Source organism: Scyliorhinus canicula, chromosome 1, assembly GCF_902713615.1.
Source record: "Scyliorhinus canicula chromosome 1, sScyCan1.1, whole genome shotgun sequence".
Taxonomy (NCBI): Eukaryota; Metazoa; Chordata; class Chondrichthyes; order Carcharhiniformes; family Scyliorhinidae; genus Scyliorhinus; species Scyliorhinus canicula.
In genome coordinates, this window is record NC_052146.1 from 91,781,913 (window position 1) to 91,807,513 (window position 25,601).

Below are 25,601 nucleotides of genomic sequence, written 5' to 3' on the forward strand. Positions count from 1 at the left end.
GCATGGTAGCACAGTGGTTAGCACTGCTGTCTCACAGCTCCAGGGACCCGGTTCAATTCCGGCCTCAGGTGTCTGTGTGGAGTTTCTCCCCGTGTCTCCATGGGTTTCCTCCGGGCGCACTGGTTTCCTCCCACAGTCTAAAGATGTGTAGGTTAGGTGTAATGCCCATGCTAAATTGCCCCTTATTGTCCAAAAGGTTAGGTGGAGTTACTGGGTTATGGGATTGGGTGGAGGCGTGAGCTCAAGTATGATGCTCTTTCCAAGGGATGGTGCAGACTCGATGGGCCGAATAGCCTCCTTCTGCACTATTGATTCTATGATTCTATGAAGATGAAACACACATGACAGCACAGTGGCGCAGTGCATAGCATTGCTGCCTCACGGCACCGAGATCCAGGTTCGATCCCAGCTCTGGGTCACTGTCAGTGTGGAGTTTGCACATTCTCCCCATGTTTGTATGGGTTTCTCCCCCACAACCCAAAAGGTGTGCATGGTAGGTGGATTGGCCACGCTAAATTGCCCCTTAATTGGAAAAAATGAATTGGGCACTCTAAATTTATTTTTAAAAAAGAAAATGAAACACATAAATGTTTGTGAAAAATGCCAGGTTCATAATTCAGCAGAGAGCCAAACTAAATACAAATGTACAGAGATGAAATGAATAAGGAAATAAGAGGGGCAAAGAACTTGTATAAACATGGCTTACCAGATATCAGAAAAGGGAACCCAAAGTCTTTTACCAACAAAATAAGTGGTTCAAGGGTAGTCAAGGAATGGGAGAGGCCAATGAAGAACCAAAAGGGGGAAGAGGAAGTGGCTTGGATACTAAATGTGTACTTCACATCTGTCTCCACCAAAGAAATGGATGCTGGTAATGTCACGGTAATGGAGGAGGTGATAGAGAAATTGGATAGGATAAAAATGGGCTGCACGTTAGCACAAGTGGATAGCACTGTGACTTCACAGCGCCAGTGTCTCAGGTTCAATTCCCCGCTGGGTCACTGTCTGTGCGGAGTCTGCACGTTCTCCCCGTGTCTGCGTGGGTTTCCTCCGGGTGCTCCGGTTTCCTCCTACAGTCCAAACACGTGCAGGTTAGGTGGATTGGCCATGATAAATTGCCCTTAGTGAACAAAAAGGTTAGGAGGGGTTATTGGTTACGCGGATAGGGTGGAAGTGAGGGCTTGTGGGTCGGTGCAGACTCGATGGGCTGAATGGCCTCCTTCTGCACTGTATGTTTTATGTTCTAAAATAGGTAAAGAAGAGGTACTTAAAAAGGTTGGCAGCTCTCAAAGTAGAAAAGAGGATGGAATGAATCTGAGGTTACTGAGGGAAGTAAAGGTGGAAACTGTGGAGGCTCTGTCCATAGAGAGGGTTACAAATATTACAAATGGGGGAGAAGAAGGATAAACCAGACAACTACAGGCCAATAAGCTTAACGTCAATGGTGGGGGGATTTTGAATAATATATATCTGAGAGAAATGGAGATGGTAGCATGGATGATATCGTTTATGGGCTTTCAAAGGTGTTTGATTAAGCAGCACAAAATAGGCTTGTTAACAAAACTGAAGCCCAGGGATTAAAGAGACAGTAGCAGCATGGATTGAAAATTAACTAAGAGAAAAAAGGCAGAGTGGAACGTTGTTTTTCAGACTGGAGTTTGTAATGGTGTCCAGCAGGACAATGATATGGATTTGGTTATGCAGGAAACAACTTCAAAGTCTGCAGGTGACACAAAGCTTAGAAATATAAGGCAAGATCTTCTGGCTGTTCACGTCGGTAGGATTGTCTGATCCCAACGATGGCGCACCGCCGCTCCGGTTTTCCCGGTGGCATGGGGTGGAGTCAATGGGAAATCCCATTGACAGCAGTGGGACAAGAAGATCCCACCACCGGGCAATGGCGGGTCGCCTCTCACTGCCGAGAAAAATGGCGCAGGGAAGCCAAAGAATATCGCTCATAGTTAACACTGAGAAGGAGGGTACATACTTCAGGAAAACATAGATAGGCTGGTGAAAAAGGCAGATAAAATTTAATGTGAAGTGATTTATTTTGGTAGGAAGAATGAGGAGAGGCAAGTTAAACTGAACGCTACAACTTTAAAGGGGACACAGGAACATAGGCTGGAATTTTCTGATTTTTTTCAAAATGATATCTCAGGCAGAAAAACGGTCTGTAGCCTGCTGGCTGCACAGCCGACTTTCCCCGTCAAAATTTGAAACACTGGGGGAAAAGTGCTGTCGACGGGTCCCACACCATCACACTGGTGGGCAGGCTTTTCGGCCAGCAACTTTGGCCTTCCAACGATAGGGGCGCCCTGATCTAACAGAACAACAAGTAAAACCAAAGGTCTCCCCTCACACGCATGCATGGCGAGTCCTCCATCCCTCTCACACATAGGGAACCCCACAAAAGAAACCCCCAACACGGGGAATGTCCCCCTCCCCCACTGTTGTGGCAAAGCCAAAGGTCAGTGCCAGGGGCAGAGTAGAGGGCAGTGCCAGTGTTGGGACAGCACCAGGGGACAGTGTCTGGGCACTGCAACAGCATGTCCCTCTCTCCTGGGGGCTGTACTTCCCTGTGCGCCACCAGCGGGTTCTCTTTGCCAGGCTCAAATTCGTCCAGACTTGGGTAAACCTTGCCCATGTGCCGTCACGTTGGAGAGGAGGGAGACCCAAATGTGGGGGTACGATACAACATGAATGAGATTAAAATCTATTCAAATGGGGTTTCCTTCATTGCATGGTGCGAGCAGGGGGCGAGGACAGTTGCACCATAAGATCTTGGTTTTGGGCTCTTGCGAGATTTTGCGACCATTTACACCAATGGCAAACAGGAGTGCAAATTCTCTCCATGGAGACCTGGACTAGGGCATACAAATGTCTTTGAAGGTGGCAGGAGAGGTTGTACATTTTAAAAAACATGCATGACCCTCGGCATATGGAATACAAAAGCTAGGATATTATGCTAAATCTTTATAGAACATATGTTAGGCCTCGATGAAGCTTTAAGTCCAATTCTGGATACTTTAGTAAAGATGTGAGGCCTCAGAGAGGATGCAGAGGTGATTTACCAGATTGATTCCAGGGATTCCATTTCTGTGGGGAGGCTAGAGTACTTGGGATTGTTCTCCTTAAAGCAGAGAAGGTTGAGGTGTGATTCGAATCATGAGCACTTTTGATAGATAAGGAGAAATGTTTCCAGTGGTAGAAGAATCAGTCAGTGGACACAGGTTTATGGTAATTGTCAAAAGAGCCAGATGTAAACTGAGAAAAAGATTTACACAGTGAATTGTTATGATTTCATTTGTTCTGCCTGAAAAGGCGGTGGAAGCAGATTCTTTTTTTTTCCTTTTTATTATTACATTTAGAGTACCCAATTATTTTTTTTCTAATTAAGGGGCACTTTAGCGTGGCCAATCCACCTAACCTGCACATTTTTGGGTTGTGGGGGTGAAACCCACGCAGACACGGGGAGAATGTGCAAACTTCACACGGACAGTGACCCGGGGCCGGGATCGAACCCGGGTCCTCAGCGCCGTAGGCAGCAGTGCTAACCACTGCACCACCGTGCCGCCCCCCCCTTTTCAGATTCAATAGTAATTTCCAAATATAAATTGGATAACTATTTGAAATGGAAAAATTTGCAGGACTATGAAAAGCCAACAGGCCCATGGGATTAATCGCTAGCTTTTTCAAAGCGCTTACACAGATAGCATGGATCGAATAGCCTCCTTCTGATCTTCTACTTTCAATGGGGAAAATGTTGAGCCCACACTGGCTGTGCGCAAGATCGGCGACGTGGGTGGAAAATCCAGAGAGAACCGGAAAACGGGATTCTCTCTGGAGACATTACGTTTCCCAATTTTCCTCATCTGTGAATTCATGAGGTTCACGCCAACACAGAGCAGGAACCTCATTTAAATAGATTTCAGTGCATTTAAATATTAATTGCTCCACACCACATGATCCCCCCTCACTAAATATTCATACCTCGCCAATAAGATGTCAGGTTTGGCTAAACGTGAATCAGTCGAGGAATCCCTCCAGGGAGCAGAGGTACGTTTAGCCCCCAGGGAGAGAGGGACATATGCGGAAAGTGCCCCGGCATTGCCAAGTAGGCACTGCCATGTTGACACAGCAGCAATAATGCAACCTGTGCCAGGGGGCCATATCAGAGACTGACCCAAATGGGAGCCCCTTGGGGGGGGGGGGGGGGGGGGGGTTGTGTTGTGGTGGGAATTGCCAGCGATACTTCTGAGGTAGTAAGGTGGGGGGTATGAATGCCGGCATTGTCGAGGGGGTGTTGCCAGTGATGATTGTTGGGGTGGATGGTGCAAAGGAGAGCCCCTGATACCTCTGTGGTGCGGGCTGTTAAGTTCAAGTGCTGATCGGGGTGTAAAGATGCCACCCAATCTCTGTGGAGCAGGTTGCTGGCTCTAGAAGCTCCGCCCCACCAGATAGACGGTGTCAACCACCTCCCACTCATTTTTTTCTCTTTAAAGAAGCTCAACTGGAGAGTTACACGCTGGTTTTCAGTCTGAGCCTAACACTGACAAATTCTGGTCAGATTCCGCCCATAGATTCCATAGAGACATTAAAGAAGATATTGGTCAAGATAAGGACAGTAAAACAAAGTGTAAAAATCCATTTGTTAACTGGTCCCAGCTGCTGTCTTTGAGGTCAGTGACCTAAATGCATAATTTACCGCAAGCAACCTCCATGTATTGAAGCTGGCCTTTGCTGCATCTGTCAACAGAGTTTAAATGGAGAATAATGGATAACTGGGAGTGATTACAAGGCATTATCTCATTCAGAACATCACAAATCACTCAAATGAGACTCAAGTAGTTTACAACCATTTGAACTGAGACAAGACTGCAGCTTTGAAATTCCATGGTTTATATCATTTCTTTTATTGATACTGTGGATTTTATCAGGTTGGTCTTATTCCATTTATATCATTTTTTACCCCCTTCCCCCACTCAAGAGTTGCATTCAATCGCTATTTGTCCTTCTGACCCAAATTATTTTCTTGCAATCCAATTAAAGAGGGAAGTCATGTATGTACTTTACAGTATACTTTACTTCTTTATGAGGAAACCAGACCAACTAAATGGAGAGGGAGGACTCCAATCTCTGAACTCTGAACATTGCTCCCCACCTAGACAGCACTGATGGATGCTGGCAATACTCACTAATCATTCATGCTTATTTCTCCCAATTACCAGCAGCTCTGCCTTCCTATCAGTTCTTGTTACATACAGTTAGTATTTGAAATCCCCAGTTCTCCAATATTGTGACTTAAAATCAACAGCAGGGAGTTGTTCCGAAATGATCCAATGTTCATTTTGGGCAGCAGCTGTTCTTTGTTGAGGGAGATTAAGAATTTAATATCAATCAAAATTAAATTAAGGCATCTTTTGCGCCAATGGATATCTGCTAACTATGGACTGGATGTGGCTAGCCACACTCATTTTGTACAGGATAGAACCATAATAAAAGACTTTCATTTTCTGACCCTGATTTAGGCTTATACAAAATGAGTAGGGATAACAATATCTGCCAATCATTACATTTATTGGTTACAGATAATTAGTGGATAATATACAGATAATTCATAAGAGTTAGGAGCTGGAGTATGCCATTTGCTCGGCCGTTCAATAAGATCATGAGTTATCTTCAACCTCAACTCCAGTTCCCTGCTCTATTTCCATTTCCCATAAGTCCCTTGATCCCCAAAGGTCTGTTGCCTCTCTTGAATATGCTCAATGATTATGCATACATAGCTCCCAGGAGTAAAGAATTCCAAAGAATCAAAACCCTTTGAGTGAAGAAATTTCTCCTCATCCTAACCCTTCAGGCCACTTAAGAATTTTATTTACTTCAATGAGATCACCTCACATTCTCCTGGAATCCAAGGAATATAGAACATAGAACATTACAGCGCAGTACAGGCCCTTCGGCCCACGATGTTGCACCGTCCTGTGATACCCTTCTATAGGCCGAACCCACTCAATTGCTCCTCATGGGACAATCTCTCATCCCAGGAATCAGTTTAGTAAGCGTTCATTGCACTCGCTCATGGAAAGTATGCCCTTCAGTATACAGTACCGTAAGATCTGGCATTTGATGACACCGCATACACAAAGTCTCCGATTTTATGCCAGTTCGGCAGCCAAATCTCCAGATTTTCTTTGCGCATATGTCACACTCTCAAGTCTTTGCCACTTCATGGTTTAACAGATTTGTCGGTCTATTGAGAATTGACATTAAATGTGGGTTATCTCACATTACAGTTGAACTACTGTATCCATTTGTGTTCATTCACTTTGCAATTACTGTTGGCAGTGGAAAATCAATTAAAAGTCATCACTAACCACTTGTTAGTTAGAGTGTTATTTAATTATTACCGATCGAGTGATTGCACATGAGTAATGCTTAACTAATTGTTAAAAATATAGACATAATGCAGCATTCGATTCAGAGGTATAGATAGCCTGGGATACTGAGTGCTGAGGCAAAAGGGAATCTGAGTAACATGGGATAATAGCGAAACATATGACAGTAACAAGACCCTCTGATAAAAGAACTTTATTCCACAATAGAAATCCGTAGTAGTGGAACTGTTAAAACTGCAGTTCAATGAGCAACAATCTATTAGTGAAAATCTATGATCTGAAAGACAAGAAATAAAGTAGCCTTCATTTCGAACAGATCTATCATTCAGTTTGAATTCGTGGAGCACAATTTAGACAAATGTCCTCAGCTACCTGCACCGTAATCCTTTTCCAGTCAATGACTGGACTGAGTTCGTGGAACAGGATCAAACACCATGCAGTATCCAGTGAGCAACCCAACTGGAAAGTGCATGTGTGTAGTTATTGGCTTAGCGTATGGGTAGGCTGGGTGTAATCCCCCTCCACCCGCCAGTAGTATTTGCTGAAGGCACACTCTGAATTCAGTGAATGTGGAATTATCACCTGAGTCAGCGAATGAGGCACATTACAGCAAGGGTTCTTTGGGTAAATGGAGAGAAACTGTTTCAGTACTCTTCAGAAGGGCCAGGTGACAGGCAGCACGGTGGCGCAGTGGGTTAGCACTGCGGCCTCACAGCGCCGAGGTCCCAGGTTCGATCCCAGCTCTGGGTCACTGTCTGTGTGGAGTTTGCACATTCTCTCGTGTTTGCGTGGGTTTCGCCCCCACAACCCAAAAATGTGCATGGTAGGTGGATTGGTCACGCTAAATTGCCCCTTAATTGGAAAAAATAAATTGGGTAATCTAAATTTAAAAAAAAGAAGGGCCAGGTGACGATATAAGCTTTCTCTAAAATGAAAAGAAGGAAATTCTGAAATGACAGTTGAAACTGGGGGCTGATACTATTATTTCTGTTGCTATCTAATATTGCGACTGAAAAGAAAGGACTTTCATTTATATAATGCCTTTCATGACGTCAGGACATTCCAAAGTGCTTCATCGGTAATGTAGCCCATGTTGGATGTAGGGAGACGCCGCAGTTAAATTGCATATGGGCAAGGTGCCACCTGTAGCAATGATACACACGACCAGATAGTCTGTTTTCATAGCCTTGATTGAGAGGCAGCTTTTGGTCAGGATATCCCACTCCTTTACAAATAATATCATGATATACTGCTAATCTACATGAATGAGCAGTTGAACAGGTCATCTAGGAGACGGCACCTGTCACAATACAGCCATTCCTCAGTGTCCACTTAAAATGCCAGCTTCTGGTAATGTGCTGAAGTCTCTGGAGTAGGGCTTGAACCCATGGATCTTCTGACTCAGAGAGGTGAATGTGCGATGCACAATATAATATTAGCAGATTTTAAGAAGCTTAAACAAAAGTGGCATCGTTTCTCTTGTCTGGAACTTCCTTAGTCCTACGTCTGTAAGTGAAATGAAAATGAAAATCGCTTTATTGTCACGAGTAGGCTTCAATGAAGTTACTGTGAAAAGCCCCTAGTCGCCACATTCCGGCGCCTGTCCGGGAAGGCTGGTACGGGAATCGAACCGTGCTGCTGGCCTGCTTGGTCTGCTTTAAAAACCAGCGATTTAGCTGAGTGAGCTAAACCAGCCCAGAGTACCGTACTCAGTACCAAGTACGGAGTCACTCAGGCATAGCAAATACAGAGAGATCAAGTAAAGGGGAATACACACCCATTGGGTCACTTGTATGGCTTTCCATACAAATCTGTTTTCCTCGCCATTCAAATTTCCTGTAGTTGCTGTGCTCAGTCGTCCCAATACACCCAGACCAACAATATCTACCACAGAAACTGATGTACCTCCTAGTTGTTACACAAGGCAAACAAAGTCTCACTAGGTCTTTCACCGCAGGTGTCATTCTTCCCATCATTGGAATCCATCTCTACATGACAAAACTAAAACACACAATGCTGGCAGAATGAAGTTGGTCAGGCTGAGTGTTTCCCACATCTTCCCTCTTTGTGTCAAATTTTTAAAAATTATTTCATGGGATATCAGTGTCATTGCTAAGGCCAGTAATTATTGTCCATCCCTAATTCCCAGTGAGAAGATTGATGGTTAGGCGCCTTCTTGAATCACTAGTGTAACTAGTGTAGGTAACTTACACTGCTTCAGGGAGGGATTTCACATTTTTTTGACCCAGTGACAGTGAAGAAACACTGCTACAGTTCCAAGTCAGCAAGATGTGTGACTGAGAAGGAAACTTTCTGATGCATCTGTTGCACTTGCGCTGCTAGATGGTAGAAGTCACAGGTTTGAAACTTGCTGGCAAAGGAGGTTTGCTGAGTTCCACCATTTGCAGTATTTTGCTTTATTATTTCATTGTGGATGTTCCCCTACAACTGGAGAAACTTAGACTCGCTTACACTACTGCACAGCATGACACAGAGCAGGAATCAGGCAGCTCAAACAACATGAAGGAAATAGCTGGAGCTCATTAAAAATACAACAGTTCTCAAGATTTAATTTGTTTAGGTTAAATTATTCATGAAATTGTTATATAGCCATTTCAGAAAGCCGCTGAAACAATATTACGCCCCACTAAATATCATTCAAAATGCTTTATAACATAATCCTTCACACTCCAGTTAATCTGAAAACATACCTTTCTCCCGATAAATTTCTTGAACTTTTAAAACAAAATCGGCAAACCCTGTCACAGCACAGTTTGCTGCAGGTATACTCTCATCCTGATTTGCCATTTGGAACATTTCCAATTACCCACATTTGAAATGTATGGGATTGAAATTAATATCAATCGCCATTGAACTGTGTTCTCTGAAAATGGCAAGTGTTCACAGACTCAAGGGACTTAGAAGTCGGGTGCACAGATCACCTTGAAATTGAGTAGAAAATGATCTCTGTGTTTAAAAATGCATTGCTTTTTTTGATGAAAAGTAAATGTTGCACTCTTGGTATAGTTCGGCAGCTCCAGTTCCTCTTCCAAAGGGCCATTCTCCATTGTGAGTGAAGGTACCAGCTGACTATTTACCGTGATGAGTTAGGACAGCTGTCCAATCCTGTCTTCCCTTGATATTTGTATATACATAGAAAACATACACAGAAAATAGAAGCAGGAGGAGGCCATTCGGCCCTTCAAGCCTGCTCCGCCGTTCATTATGATCATGGCTGATCATCAAATAATAATCTTTTTTAGTGTCACAAGTAGGCTTATATTAACACTGCAATGAAGTTACTGTGAAAATCCCCCAGTCACCACACTGAGGGAGAATTCAGAATGTCCAATTCACCTAACAAGCACATCTTTCAGGACTCTGTGGGAGGAAACCGATACACCCGGAGGAAACCCACACAGACACGGGGAGGACATGCAGACTCCGCATAGGCAGTGACCCAAGCCGGGAATCGAACCTGGGTCCCTGGTGCAGTGAAGCAAGGGTACCCTAATACCACCTTCCCCCCATATCCTTTGACCCCTTTAGCCGTCAAGAGCGATATCTAATTCCTTCTTGAAATCACATGTTGTGACCTCAACTACTTTTAGTGGTCGTGAGTTTCACAGATTCACCACTCCCTGAGAAAATAATTTTTTCCTCACCTCAATCGTAAAAGGTTTACCCCTTATCTTCAAACTATGACACCTGGTTCTGGATTCCCCCGCCATCGGGAACATTCTTTCTGAATTAACCCAGTCTAATCCTGTTAGAATTATATAAATTCCTATGATATCCCCCCCTCACTCTTCTAAACTCCAATTAATATAATCCTAACCGACTTAGTCTCTTCTCATATGACAGTCCCGCCATTCCAGGAATCAGCCTGGTAAACCTTCGCTGCACTCCCTCCATTGCAAAAACATTCTTCCTCAGATAAGGACATCAAAACTTCACACAGTTGTGATCTCACCAATGTCTTATACAATTGCAGTAAAACATCCCTCTTCTCAAATCCTCTTGCTCTGAAGGCCAACATACCATTTACCTTCTTTACTGCCTGCTGTACCTGCGCGCTTACTTTCACCGACTGATGCACAAGGATACCAAGGTCTCGCTGAGTATCCACCTCTCTCAATTTTCACCCACTCGAATAATAATCTGCCTTCCTACTTTGCTATCAAAGTGGATAACCTCACATTTATCCACATTATACTGCGTCTGACATGCATGTGCCCACTCACTCAGCCTATCCAAATCACGCTGAAGCATCTCTACATCCTCCTCACAGCTCACCCTCCCAGCCAACTTTGTGCAATCTGTAAATTTGGAGATAATACATTTAATATGCACAAGAAATAAGAGCAGGGGTACACCACCTGCTCCACCAGTCAATACGATCAGGGCTGATCTTTAGGCTTCAATACAATTTGCTGCCCCCCCCTTAATTACCTGAGAGACCAGAAATCGGTTTATCCCAGCCTTAAATATATTCAACGATGGAGCATCCGCAATCCCCTGGGGTAGAGAATTCTAAAGATTCACAACCCTTTGAGTAAAGTAACTTCTCCTCAACTCAGTTCCAAATGATCTGACCCTTATTCTGAGATTGTGCCCCTTTGTTTTAGATTCCCGAACCAGAGGAAACAATCTCTCAGCATCTACTTATTGAGTCCCTTGAGAATTTTGTAGGTTTCTATAAGATTGCCTCTCATTCTTGTAAACTCGAGAGACGATATCGGCCCAATTTACTCAGTGTCTCATTGCAGGACAGTTTCCAGCAAGTACTTCTGAAAAGATATGGGAATCCCAGCTGTTTGCTACCCCCCACCCACCCATTTGTTTTCCAGCCAAACCATCACTGAGGTTAATTGTCGTGCCCTTAACACCCATTGTCTAAGATCAAATAGATTGAGAATCTAATCAGGAATCTACTGTTTGAAGGCTCATTTATTCACTGAATTTATCAGGTAGGAAATGTGGATGGAAGAGCTGTAAATAAAATGTAAATACATATTTGTGCATAATGTTCAGGTCAGGCGATTTCAGCTCAGTGAGGGTTTTTGGGGGGGGGTGAAATATTTTGCAATATTGCATTGAATTTTAGCTATGTGCCAACAAATAGCTCACTGATTTCTCTAATCGCTGTCATTTAAAATCATCAAACCATAGACCAAAACAAACACATTTATACTCTCTATGTACTCTAGTCCGCAGAATGGTCTTGATTCCTCCCCCCACTGTTGCTTGTTTCCAGCCAGTAAGATTGTAATTCAGTCCCTTACAACTAAATGCCAGCCAAGACATTGCTGAAATAATGTTCCAATCTCATTAGGGACCATCACGTTACACAGACCAGTGGTCATACAGAGGACACCAGTATGTGTTCTTTCACATTGCTGAATAAAGAGATTCAGATAAAGCTTGTAAATTTAAAACCCATTTAGTTTTAAAGGGAATGTTTAGTCATCGTATTAAACTGAATGTTAAACAACTCCATTTTTGGAAGTAAAAAGCCAAACGTTGCAACATTTACATATTTACAGAGTTAAACTCTGACTAGCAGTTCGTGGTGTTTGTGCAAAACCACTTTTAAAGAGTTTGCAAGTATAAAACCTGTACTCATTTAAAACAGTTCTGTTTGGTAAGGAGTTTTTCTAGCTAAATCATGTCACACATTTTTAATAATGTACCAGGTAGGGTCCATTCAAGAAACACTTAAAGGAGAGCTTTCATTGTCATGAGTCCTTTCAACATTCAAACGATTTTAAACAATTATGGTAAATTTGAATACCTGCCTGATTTTCTAATTATGTTGATTTTTTGATTTTTTTTGTTCAAATGAAGTCAGTCCTAATGACATCACCAGGGTGCTGACTTGAATTATTCACTGATTCAAACAATGTAAAGGAGTTGAGTTTAACATAATTAGCCCCCAGTGCTCCAGTTTTCTCTGCGTGGATGGAAATCCAGTTCCCACAGGCTGCAGAGTTCAATTACTTCCCTTGGTTGTTTAATTATATTCAAATAGATCTAAATTCTCACTGACACAACCACAACTCTACAATTGAGACATTTCCTATCTAAAGGCTAGGCTCAAATAATGCAAATATAGCTCAAACCATAGTTACAGGGGTACTGGAGAAGGGGGCAGTGTCAGCGGTTTGCAGAGCTATTTTGGAAGAGGAGAAGGCACCACTGGAAGGGATCAAAGCAAAATGGGAGGAAGAGTTGGGAGAGGATATGGAGATGGGGTTCTGGTGTGAGGTGCCCCGGAGAGTAAATGCCTCCACCTCGTGTGCAAGGTTGGGGCTGATACAGCCGAAGGTGGTATACAGAGCACGCCTCACAAGGGTGAGGATGAGCCGATTCTTAGAAGGAATAGAAGATGTGTGTGAACGTTGTGGTGGGGCTAATCACGTTCATATGTTTTGGCCCTGTCCAAAGCTAGAGGATTACTGAAAGGAGGTTTTTAGGGTAATTTCGAAGGTGGAGCACGTGAAACTGAACCCGGGCCCCCGGGAGGCCATATTCGGGGTGTCGGACCAGCCAGGATTGAAAACGGGTGTGGAGGCAGATGTTGTAGCCTTCGCCTCATTGATCGCATGAAGACGGATCCTGATGGGATGGAGAGCAGCCTCTCCACCCTGTGCCCAGGCGTGGCGGGGGACTTGTTGGAATTCTTGACTCTTGAGAAGGTTAAGTTTGAACTGAGGGGAAGGTTGGAGGGGTTCTATAATTCATGGGCATTATTCATCATGTACTTTCAAACTTGGGGTTTGGTTTGGGATCGTTGTTATTGATATGGGGATTGACATATTTGCTACTGATTATTGTTTGTTGGTGGTGGGTCTCAATTTGGGAGAAAATATGAAAAAGGAGAATAAATTTTTTTTTAAATAAAAACATACTTTCTTTGAATACAAAATACAATACAGGAAACGACCTACTCCTTGGCTCAGACATGCTGAATCCTTTCTGTTCTCACACAAACTAACTGCAATTTTTTTCAACAAAACTGAATCTTACCAGCAAATACTTGTACAAGGTACATTTAGACTCACACAGATCTTTGCTATTCTGCTCACAATGCACCACCTAGAGATGTAACAGGTACTGGCCTGGGATCATCTCCCTATGTGCAAGCAGATATTCAGATTTCTCAGCCCAGGTTGGGATTTCAGTGTCAAGTTATGTCAGAGAAAACAGATATTAGCATTTTGGAGGAGCTCGTTTACATGGAGATAATGGTGTGTTTTTCTACCAGTCATTTTCAAGGGAGATACGAATAATGAATTAAGTTCATAGACTAATTCTGAAACTATTCCTTGCCAAAGTATTGGCATATCACAACTCCCTATCCCAGCACTTGCGATCTTCCCTGATTTACTGAAGATGTCTTTGTTCAGGTTGATTTGAGTTATTCAGCACTATATTACTAATTCAAATATGAGAAAAGGATTATTTGCAGAGATTCCCTAAAAAAAAGCTTGGTCAATGACACTTTAATGTATGCTATTACAGGCACAATCACATCATTGAATTCTGAGCCCATAAATGCATACATACCTTGGTTATAGCAATCTATGCCCAAATGGTTTTGAGAATTGTCTTTTTTCAATAGCTGTGTCTCATTTGATTATCTTCAACCCACTGGTTTTGAAAATGATTCATTTGGTAAAGCTCACCATTTAAATTGACAGTGTAATCTTGATTCGTTGACATAATTCATTCACCCTTTCTTTTTAACTGCAGCCACCAGTCTGTGAGTTTAACTTATTCTAAAAATAACTTGCATGTGTATAGCTTCTTTAACATTAGTGTAGCGAGGCACTTCACACAGGGTTGTATGTACCAGAGATGGGTGCACGAGTCGTGGTCAGAGAGCTAGGTTTGCAGTAGGTTTTTGAAGATAGTGAGGGGACTCCAAACATTGGAGATAGAATCACAAACTTGTCATTGGGCAGAAGGAGGCCATTTGGCCCATCCTGTCTAAACCGGTTATGGTCTGTTTACATTAAAGAAGGCAAATTATAAGTAGACAATCATTAATGACCAAGTAATCAAATGATGGCGCAAGTATACTTTGCCAAATATAGATGCACCATATAAAACTGACAATCATTTTGGACTACGGAGACATATCTTTGCTCCCGCTTGACTTGACTCCACTGATATGTTTGTAATTCATCCTTGGTCACTCAATATTCTCTCCCACGGGATAAGAAAGCTGATTGCAGACATGTGTCTTATTAGCACCTAGACAACAACTTCTCCGAAACATCAGTTCACTTCATCCATGAAGTATTAATAGAGTTCTGGGTATTGTCTCCTGCTGTGTGGGTCCTTAAAGGCTCGCCAGGACAAGAAAGCAGACACCAATTGTTCGTTAATCAAGCGAAGCGCATTTTCTCAATTGGAATGTTTGTGTGGCCAGGAAACTATCTAAAACTGGGGAACTCTAACCCGGCGATCCGGCCATCTATCAGCTGATTTCCTTTACTTTTAGCGAACGATTTTAATGTTACAACCACACCATTCGGATATTTGCGCGTTAAACAAAATGAATCGCTTTAAGACTGCAGAAAGACAATCATTAACAATTGGTATTTTAGTGAGAAATTTTCAGAAACAAATCTCCCATTTCCACCCTCCTCACAGTTCAAAACCTTCCTTTGACTTTAGATCAGTAATTCTGGTTTATAGATAGTAACTCGCTGCCGACAGTTGCGATTTCTGCCCCTTCAGATTGCGCAATGTGCTTCACAATGCCAGATTTCCGCAAAAACAAACATTGGATTTATCCCTCGCTTGCTAACTTGCTTTGAGTCTTTAAGTAAAACAGAGGTTGAAGGGCCCCAGATTTTCTTCCAAGTTTCCGGTTTCTGCATATCAACAAGGGTTCAACAAGTCGCTTCCTTGTTTAATCGCGCACACACTGACCTATTCCGAAACACTGGGTGGATTTAAACTTCGCGTGTGTTGGGGGGGGGGGGGGGAGAGAGGAGAGTCGTGGAATAAAATTACAGATAAACTTTTAAGCTTCCAGTGAGCTCATGGAATCTTCCCTCCCTAAGTTCAAAAATAAATCCACTTTGGATCAATTCTGACTCAATTCACAGCTGACAGCTCCCTCCGAAACGTCACAACCTACAAGGTGCTGTCAAGCTCAAATAATTTCAACCATCCGGCCACCTCCTGGAAATTCTCTTTTTGTTAAATAAAAAATGTAACAGGCGATGTCACACCTGCAAATCCACCCAAAGGTTTAGCAATTACCTTCCAGCCGGCGGAGCTGTTACTGTCCCCTTTATCTTTGAAATAGGGGACGTGGCGAACCATCCAGTCGTAGATCTGTGACAGTGTCAGTCTCTTCTCGGGTGAGCTCTCAATGGCTTTAGTGATCAGATCTGCATATGACAGGTTCCCCCATGCATTTCTGCGAGAAGATTTCTTGCGGTGCTGGCTGCACTCACTGAGGCGGAGGGGAGAGTAGATGGTGGAGAGAGCCTTCGCTTCTGACTTGACCCCGCTGCCATTCTCGGTCGCCGCGGCCGGTTCAGCATTCAGCGCGCTTTCCTCTCCCTTGCCTTCAGCTCCGGGGAGCTCGGGCCGAGGGAGCGGCCAGGTGCACGATCTGGGCCGGCTCTGCGGCTCGAAATCCGGGTCGATGTCAACGTGAGGGGCCACTGCTTCTTCCATGTCCTTTTCCACCCCACCAGAGACAAGAAAAGATAAATAAATATTGTGGACAGATGTCAGTGGCGGGGGAGCTGAAACATCAGAAGAAAGGGTGGATGGGTGCGGGGTGCCCCGAAAGGCAGATGATGGAAAGACTGGGAGAGATCGCGGTGCTGTCCCAGAGGGATGGAGCTCTGTCTTCTCTCTGTGTGTCTCTGCCCCCGGCTGCTGCTGCTGCTGCTGCGCTCCCTGTCACTGCGCCTCTGTCAGTTGCAGCCGCCGCTTCCCCATGTGCTTCCCCCTGGAAAGGATACACTGCGGCCAGTCGCTGCCTCATTGGCCGCCCGCTGACAGCAGCCTTCCATCCCCTCAGTGGAGCCAAGTCAAGCTCCGCCCCCGCCCTCTGCCATTGGCCGCGCAGTGTTCCAGGGTGAGCGGGGCCTCGAATACATTAGCCGGAGGCGGGGCCTGAAGGAAATCCCCTTCACTGACGTCATGTGGGGAAACTGTCTCTCTGACCTACTCTCTACGTCCCATTAAAAACTTCGACTCTTCAGGATAACATGTAGATTCACTTTTTCAGTGACTCACAAACTTAAGACATTATATTTTCCTCATTATGCAACTATTGCTCGACGACACAAGTGTTTTACTTTTCCAGAATAACTCGAAACGTAAAGCACATATTGTTCCCACAATGTAAGTATTGTTTGACTCAAAACAAAATTCCTTTTGAAAAATATATGTTAAATATTTCACATCAACTTTTCAGGGGTGACGAAAAGACCCACTGTAACAGTTTGGCATTTTGCTAAATGTATTTTTCCCTATTATAAACAAAGAACAAAGACAAAGAAAAGTACAGCACAAGAACAGGCCCTTCGGCCCTCCAAGCCTGTGCCGACCATGCTGCCCGTCTGAACTAAAATCTTCTACACTTCCTGGGTCCGTATCCTCTATTCCCATCCTATTCATATATTTGTCAAGATGCCCCTCAAATGTCACTATCATCCCTGCTTCCACCACCTCCTCCTCCAGCGAGTTCCAGGCACCCACTACCCTCTGTGTAAAAAAAAACTTGCCTCATACATCTACTCTAAACCTTGCCCCTCGCACCTTAAACCTATGCCCCCTAGTAATTGACCCCTCTACCCTGGGAAAAAGCCTCTGACTATCCACTCTGTCTTTGCCCCTCATAATTTTGTGTACCTCTATCAATCGCCCCTCAACCTCCATCGTTCCAGTGAAAACAAACCGAGTTTATTCAACCTCTAAGGTTCTATACAGCTGCAACATGAGTTGCCAATTCTTATACTCAATGCCCCAGCCAATGAAGGCAAGCATGCTGTCTGCCTTCTTGAATTCCTTCTCCACCTGTGTTGCCCCTTTCAGTGACCTGTGGACCTGTACACCAAGATCTCTCTGACTGGCAATACTCTTGAGGGTTTTACCATTTACTGTATATTCCCTACCTGCATTAGACCTTCCAAAATGCATTACCTCACATTTGCCCGGATTAAACTCCATCTGCCATCTCTCCGCCCAAGTCTCCAAACTATCTAAATCCTGCTGTATCCTCTGACAGTCCTCATCGCTATCTGCAATTCCACCAACCTTTGTGTCATCTGCAAACTTACGAATCAGACCAGTTACATTTTCCTCCAAATCATTTATATATACTACAAACAGCAAAGGTCCCAGCACTGATCCCTGTGGAACACCACTAGTCACAGCCCTCCAATCAGAAAAGCACCCTTCCACTGCTACTCTCTGCTTTCTATGACCTAGCCAGTTCTGTATCCATCTTGCCAGCTCACCCCTGATCCCATGTGACTTCACCTTTTGTACCAGTCTGCCATGAGGGACCTTGTCAAAGGCCTTACTGAAGTCCATATAGACAACATCCACTGCCCTCCCTGCATCAATCATCTTTGTGACCTCTTCGAATACTCTATTAAGTTAGTGAGACACGACCTCCCCTTCACAAAACCGTGCTGCCTCTTGCTAATACTTCCACTTGCTTCCAAATGGGAGTAGATCCTGTCTTGAAGAATTTTCTCCAGTAATTTCCCCACCACTGACGTAAGGCTCAGCAGCCTGTAGTTCCCTGCATTATCCTTGCTACCCTTCTTAAACAAAGGAACAACATTGGCTATTCTCCAGTCCTCTGGGACATCACCTGAAGACAGTGAGGATAGTGAGGAAACCTTTTATTTCAAAATTCTTTTCCTAATACAATATTTCATATGTTGTGTGTGGATAGTATAATTACATATGATGACACCTGTAATTATCAGTGGCTTTAATCTGCATATAGATTGGGCAAAACAAATTAGTAACAATACTGTTGAGGAGGAATTCCTGGAGTGTACACGGGTGGTTTTCTGGACCAACACATTGAGGAACCAACTAGAGAACAGACCTTCTTAGGCTGGGTATTGTGTAATGAGAAAGGAATAATTGGCAATCTAGCTGTGCAAGACTCTTTGAGGTTGAGCAACCAGAATATGATAGAATTTTTCATCAAGCTGGAGAGTGCCATAGTTGATTCTGCTACTAAGATCCTGGATCTAAATAAAGGAAACTACGGTGGTATGAGGCATGAGTTGGCTATGATGAATTGGAGAACATCACTTAAAGAGATGATGGAGGATAGGCAATGGCAAACATCGAAAGGGTGCATCGGTGAACTGCAACAATTGTTTATTCCTGTGTGGCACAAAAGTCAATTGAGAAAGATGGCCAAACTACGGCTTACAAGGAAAAATTGAGATAGTATGGTATAGTAGGGTATAGTAGGGTAGCAGGGTAGCATGGTGGTTAGCATAAATGCTTCACAGCTCCAGGGTCCCAGGTTCGATTCCCGGCTGGGTCACTGTCTGTGTGGAGTCTGCACGTCCTCCCCCTGTGTGCGTGGGTTTCCTCCGGGTGCTCCGGTTTCCTCCCACAGTCCAAAGATGTGCGGGTTAGGTGGATTGGCCATGCTAAATTGCCCGTAGTGTCCTAATAAAAGTAAGGTTAAGGGGGGGGGTTGTTGGGTTACGGGTATAGGGTGGATATGTGGGTTTGAGTAGGGTGATCATGGCTCGGCACAACATTGAGGGCCGAAGGGCCTGTTCTGTGCTGTACTGTTCTATGTTCTATGTATTAGATCCAATGAAGAGGCAGACAAATTGGCCAGAAAAAGCAACAGACCTGAGGCTTGGGAGCAGTTTGGAACTCAGCAAAGGAGGACAAAGGGATTGATTAAGTGGAAAATTGAATACAAGAGTAAGCTTGTGAGGAACATAAAAACTATCTGTAAAAGCTTCTATAGGTAGAGAAAAGATTGGTGAAGGCAAATGTAGGTCCCTTACATTCAGAAATAGGGGAATTTATAATGCGGAACAAAAAAATGACTGAACAAATAAATACATAGAATCTGTGACAAAGAGTCATTGGACTCGAAACGTTAGCTCTTTTCTCTCCCTACAGATGCTGCCAGACCTGCTGAGATTTTGCAGCATTTTCTTTTTGGTTACATACTTTGGTTCTGCCTTCACAAATGAGGACACAAATAATGTACCAGGAATGATGAGGAACACATGGTTTAGTGAGAGGGAGGAACTGAAGGAAATCAGTATTAGTAGGGAAAGGGTGTTGGAGAAATTGATGTGATTGAAGGCTGATAAACCCCGAAGGCCTGATAAGTTACATCTTAGAGTACTTATGGAAGCAACCCTAGAAAGTGTGGATGCATTGGTGGTCATCTTTCAGGAGTCCAGAGACTCTGGAACAGTTCCTAAAGCTTGGAAGGTAATTAATTTAACCCCATTTTTAAAGAAAGGAGGTACAGAGAAAACAGGGGATTATAGACCAGTCAGTCTGACACCAGTAGTAGGGAAGGTTCTCGAGTTCATTGTAAAACATTTTCATAGAATTTACAGTGCAGAAGGAGGCCATTCGGCCCATCGAGTCTGCACCAGCCCTTACAAAGAGCAACCCACTCAAACCCACGTATCTACCCTATCCCCGCAAACCAGAAACCCCCACTTAGCTTTTTTGGACACTAAGGGCAATTTATCATGGCCAATCTACCTAACCCGCACATCTTTGGACTGTGGGAGGAAACCGGAGCTCCCAGAGGAAACCCACGCACACACGGGGAGAACGTGCAAACTCCTCACAGACAGTGACCCAGCCGGGAATCGAACCTGGGACCCTGGAGCTGTGAATCAATTGTGCTAACCACTATGCTACCACGCTGCGGTAAGAGCAGAGTACTTGGAAAACAGGTACAGGATTATACAGAGTTAGCATGGATTTACGAAAGGGAAACGATGCTTGACAAATTTACTGGGATCTTTCAAGGGTGCAACTAGTACAGTTGTTGAAGGGGAGCCAGTGAATGTGGCTTATTTGGACTTTCAGAAGACTTTCACCGAAGTCTCATAAAAGATTAGCGTGTGAAATTAAAGCACGTGGAGTTGGTTGTAGTGTATTAAGATGGATAGAAAACTAGTTGTCAGACAAGAAAAAAAGAGTAGGAATAAACAAGTTATAGGCAGTTACTGGTGGGATACCACAGGGATTCCAGCTGTTCACAATATATGTTATAATATCTCCAAATTTTCAGATGACACAAAGCTGGATGGGAAGGTGAGCTGTAAGGAGGCTGCAGAGATACTTCAGTGTAATTTGGACAAGTTGAGTGAATGGGCAAAAGCATGGCAGATGCAGTATAATGCAGATGAACGTGAGATTATCCACTTTGGAAGCTGTGATCTGTGATTTACATCTTGGTGGTCTTTGTCTTAACTTAAATGCTCCATCAACCTTTAAATGAATGAATGCTGTGCCATGAATGAGTATGCAGCAACGCCATTTAACAGTGCAGGCATCTCCAGAGTCTATAATGCAGGAAGGAAAATCAGCAGCTTACTGGAACAAGTAGTTGAAAAAATAAGAACTTGCATTTATATGGTGACCTGCACAATTTCAGGAAGTGTTGACATACTTTACAAGCAATGAAGTGTTTTTTGCGTGAAGTCATTGCTGTCATGTCGGAAAACATTACAACCAATTTGAGCACAGCAGCTCCCACAAAGAGCAATGTGATAATAGTCAGAGAATTTGCTTTTGTGATGTTGGTTACACCCAGCTAAGAGGGCAGACAAAGCCTCAGTTTAATGTCTCATCTGAAAGGCGGCTACTCTAATTGCGCAGTGCTCCCTTAGTTCTGCATGAAGCGTCCCTACAGTGAATCCTGAACTCACAATCTTGTGGCTATCACTGAGCCATGGCAGTGGCTAGTAGGCCTGGAAAAATAAGAGTGGGTGTGAAAATTAATAGTCCAGCAGGTAGGGGGTGGGTGCTGGTTATCTGTAGGGCTTTTTGTTTTATTCCAGGTGGCATGGAGGAGATGTAAGGTTAAGGCAGAATTGCACTCACGTAGATTATGTGGCCAAATCCTGAAGTGGAAATTAAGCACATAACTAACTTTCTGACTCAGCGCCAGGATGAGCCATAACTGATATTTGAAAAAGAAATGAATTCTCATTGGAGGAATTCTCATTGTCTTGTCAATTGAATGGAGAATAGGAAAAACCTGAACTGGCGAGAGAGTTAGAGGCTAAAATTCTCCCAGCAGATTACCTTTTTTTATTTCTTTTGACTTGTTCCGAGAATGGGAGCAAGGTTTGTGAGGAACCCCATTCAAATACAGGATCAGTATCCAAGTTTCAGATAGGCTTGGGTTTTTAGAGACTCAAGATTTATAGAGGAGGAAAGAAATTTGGCATGAAAAGGAAAACAAAAAATGTTGGCAGTGGATTTAGCAATGGACACATGGCAATTCCACCTGAAGTCAGAGAAGATATAATATCGATAGGTAAAGGGCTAAAGCTGGAGCCATCAAAGGTAACATGTGGTAATGATTGTTTCAACTTGGAAGAGATATGAAGAAGAAAATCAATTACTTTCAAGATGTGAGACAAGCTGGGACAAAGGCATGAGAGTGATTTTTTTAAAAAATGTTTGTGGGATGTGAGTGTCGCTGGTGAATCCTGCATTGATTACCCATCTCTAATTGCCATGAAAATATGGTGATAAGCTGCCTTCTTGAAGCATAGCAGTCCATGTGCATTAATGCCCCAATATACCATAATGCCGAGATGCTAATATTGTTAGAGTTTTGTGGGAATATGCCAGCAGAAAGCAGATGCTTCCTTAAAAGGCAAAACATATCACGTATGGTAATTCTTTAAAAAAAATATATTTCTTTATTCTCCTTTTTTGCATTTTCTCCCAAATTTACACTCACCAACAATAAACAATAATCAGTAATAAATAATAATCAGTAATGAATATGTCAATCCCCATATCAATAACACTGATCCCATCCTCCCACCAAACCCAAAAAATTCGCCCACATGTTCACATTAACAACTGACAAAAAGGAATCAGGAATCACCGATGGCCACTATTAACACCCATCGCCCCCTCCCCCCAACAATCCCCCCCCCCCCAACTAATGTTTGATGTTATCCAGTTCTTGAAATGCATAATGAATAATGCCCATGAATTGTAGAGCCCCTCCATCCGTCCCCTCAGTTCAAACGTAACCTTCTCAAGAGTCAAGAATTCCAACAGATCCCCCCGCCATGCCAGGGCACAGGGTGGAGAGGTTGCTCTCCAACCCATTGAAGTGTTGGCTAGTGTAGACTTGAGAGATGAACAGACACTTCCAACACTGATGAAGGTTCAACTCAATTTTATTAACTGCTTCTAACTAACTAACACACGATGACTGTGGGTCTGAATGATGCTAACTTAAACTAGAGACCTAAGCCTTGTCCGAACCAGTTGATTCACTCAACACGTGGTGTAAGGCTGTGCTGGGCTGGATGAGTTCCTGTTACACTCAGAGGCAGCATCCAGAATGAGCGGGAACCGTGGTGCCCTCTGCCTTTATAGTGTGTGTATTCTAACTGGTGATTGGCTGCGGTATTTGTACATGTTGATTGGTCCCTGTGTGTGTCCATCAGTGTGTGTCTGGACCATGATATACTGGTGTATATTATGACACCCATTAGGATCTTCCTTCGGGCAATCAACGAGACGAAGGCTACGACATCTGCTTCCACACCCGTTTCCAATCCTGGCTGGTCCGACACCCCAAATATGGCCTCCTGGGGGCCCGGGTCCAGTTTCACGTGCACCACTTTAGAAATTACCCTAAAAACCTCCTTCAGGTAATCCTCCAGCTTCGGACAGGACCAAAGCATATGAACGTGATTAGCGCCACCCCCCCCCGGCAACGCTCACACACATCTTCTACTCCTTCAAAGAATTGGCTCATCCTTGCCCTCATGAGGTGTGCTCTGTATACCACCTTCAGCTGTATCAGCCCCAACCTTGGACACGAGTGGAGGCATTCACTCTCCGGAGCACCTCACACCAGAACCCCTCCTCCATATCCTCTCCCAACTCTTCCTCCCACTTCCCTTTGATCCCTTTCAGTGGTGCCTTATCCTCTTCCAAAATAGCTCCGTAGACTGCTGACACTACCCCCTTCTCCAGTCCCCCTGTCATCAGCACCTCCTCCAGCAATGTGGAGGCCGGCTCTTCCTGGAAGTTCTGTATCTCCTTTCTGGCAAAATCTCGAATCTGCATGTATCCAAACATTTCCCCCTGCTCCAGCCCGTACTTCGCTTCCAGCTCCTTCAATCCTGCAAACCAACCCCTAAGAACAAATCTTTCAGTGTCTTAATCCCCTTCTCCTCCCATTTCCGAAAATTTCCATCCCATCTCCCTGGCTCAAATCTGTGGTTCTCCCGAATCGGCATTTCCCTTGACCCTGCCCCCAATCCGAAGTGCTGGCGAAACTGCCTCCAAATTCTCAATGAAGCTATTATTACCGGACTCCTTAAATACTTTCCCAGGGCTATTGGGAGCTGCGCTGTTGCTAGTGCTTTCAATCCCAACCCCCTGCACAAACTCTCCGCCATTCTGACTCACTGGGAATCAACCCCTCTGACCCAGCTCCGCACCTTCTCCCCATTCGCCGCCCTGTATTAATACATCAGGTTCGGAAGATCCAAACTCCCTGCCTGCCATCCCCTTTGTAGTAGCACCATTATAACTCTGGCCACTTTCCCTCCCCATATGAACGACGTAATCCTTCCCTCAATCTCTCTGAAAAAAGCCTTTGGCAGGAAAATCGGCAGCCATTGAAAAATAAACAGAAATTGTCGCAACACGTTCATTTTAATCGCCTGTACCCGACCCGCCAGTGACAGAGCGAGACCATCCCACCTTGCCAGATCAGCTTTCACACTCCACACCAAACTAGAAATGTTGTACCTGTGGAGTACCCCCCCCCCCCCACTCCCAGGCAACCTGCACCCCCAGGTACCTAAAGTGAGTCCCTGCCCTACGGAATGGCAGCCCCCCCAACCCCTAACCCCTACTCCCACTCCTGGCCGAGACACCACAAAATACTCACTCTTGTCTAAATTCAGCTCGTAGCCCGAGAAAGACCCAGACGCTCGCAGCAGTTCCAATATTCCTCCTATCGCCATAGTCAGTTCTGACACATATAACAGCAAGCTATCGGCATATAAGGACACCCTATGCTCTATCCCCATCCCACACTATTCCTTTCCATACCCCCAAACTTTTTAATGCGATGGCCAACGGCTCAATCACAAGTGCAAACAGCAGGGAGGACATAGGACATCCCTGCCTCGTCCCACGGTGGAGAGAAAAATATCTCGAGCTGATGTTTGTGCGGACACTCGCCTTCGGCTCCTTATATAGTAGCTTTACCCAATTCACAAATCTTGGTCCAATCCCAAACCGCTCCAGCACTGCCATCAAGTACCCCCATTCCGCCCGGTCGAACGCCTTCTCAGCGTCCAATGCCACAACCACCTCTGTTTCCTTCCCCTCTGCCGGTGCCATAACGACTTTCAATACCCTTCCAATGTTTGAAAAGAGTTGCCTCCCTCTCACGAACCCCGTCTGATCTTCACCTATCACCTTCGGGAGGCACTCAAATATGGTAATTCAATATCAGATCTTCCCTATGCAAGTGACACAAACGTAAGTTCTGGGAGAACGTTGCTAACCTGCTTTCTGGAGCATTGTACAAGGCCCATGAAAATTCGATAATGGAGAGAGAAGCCATATCACTAAATTAACAGAGGAGCTCCTATTCTTACCAAATAAAAAAGTGAGAAAATACCATCCAGCCCATCCACATCATTTGCATATTTCGATTATGGTTCAGAACTTGATCCATGGCACACTGGAACAACACAGAACTGCCAGAACTGATATTTATTTCCATCCTTTTTGAATTTTTAAATTGAATTTAGGTTCATTATTACAAAAAATAAGAAATTACTGTGTACATTTAGTTTGCCACAGAATTTCCTTCACTTCAAGTGAGGTCCAGTGTTGCTAGGTTGGATTTCTCTGTGAAATCCCACAACACCTACAGTGAGGAAAGAGGTACTTTTCAGTAATCTATATTTGTAT

General features: G+C 44.1%; 1 protein-coding gene across 1 annotated transcript in view; it reads right to left on the reverse strand.

Moving 5' to 3' along the window:
- LOC119965082 (forkhead box protein O3-like) overlaps positions 1-16,435 on the reverse strand; it is a 237,455-nt gene extending 221,020 nt beyond the window's left edge. The window contains exon 1 of the mRNA XM_038795363.1: positions 15,678-16,435. Within this exon, the coding sequence (XP_038651291.1) occupies positions 15,678-16,100 (423 nt within the window). The 5' untranslated portion in view covers positions 16,101-16,435. The remainder of the gene's footprint in view (positions 1-15,677) is intronic.
- Between the last annotated feature and the right edge of the window lie 9,166 nt (positions 16,436-25,601).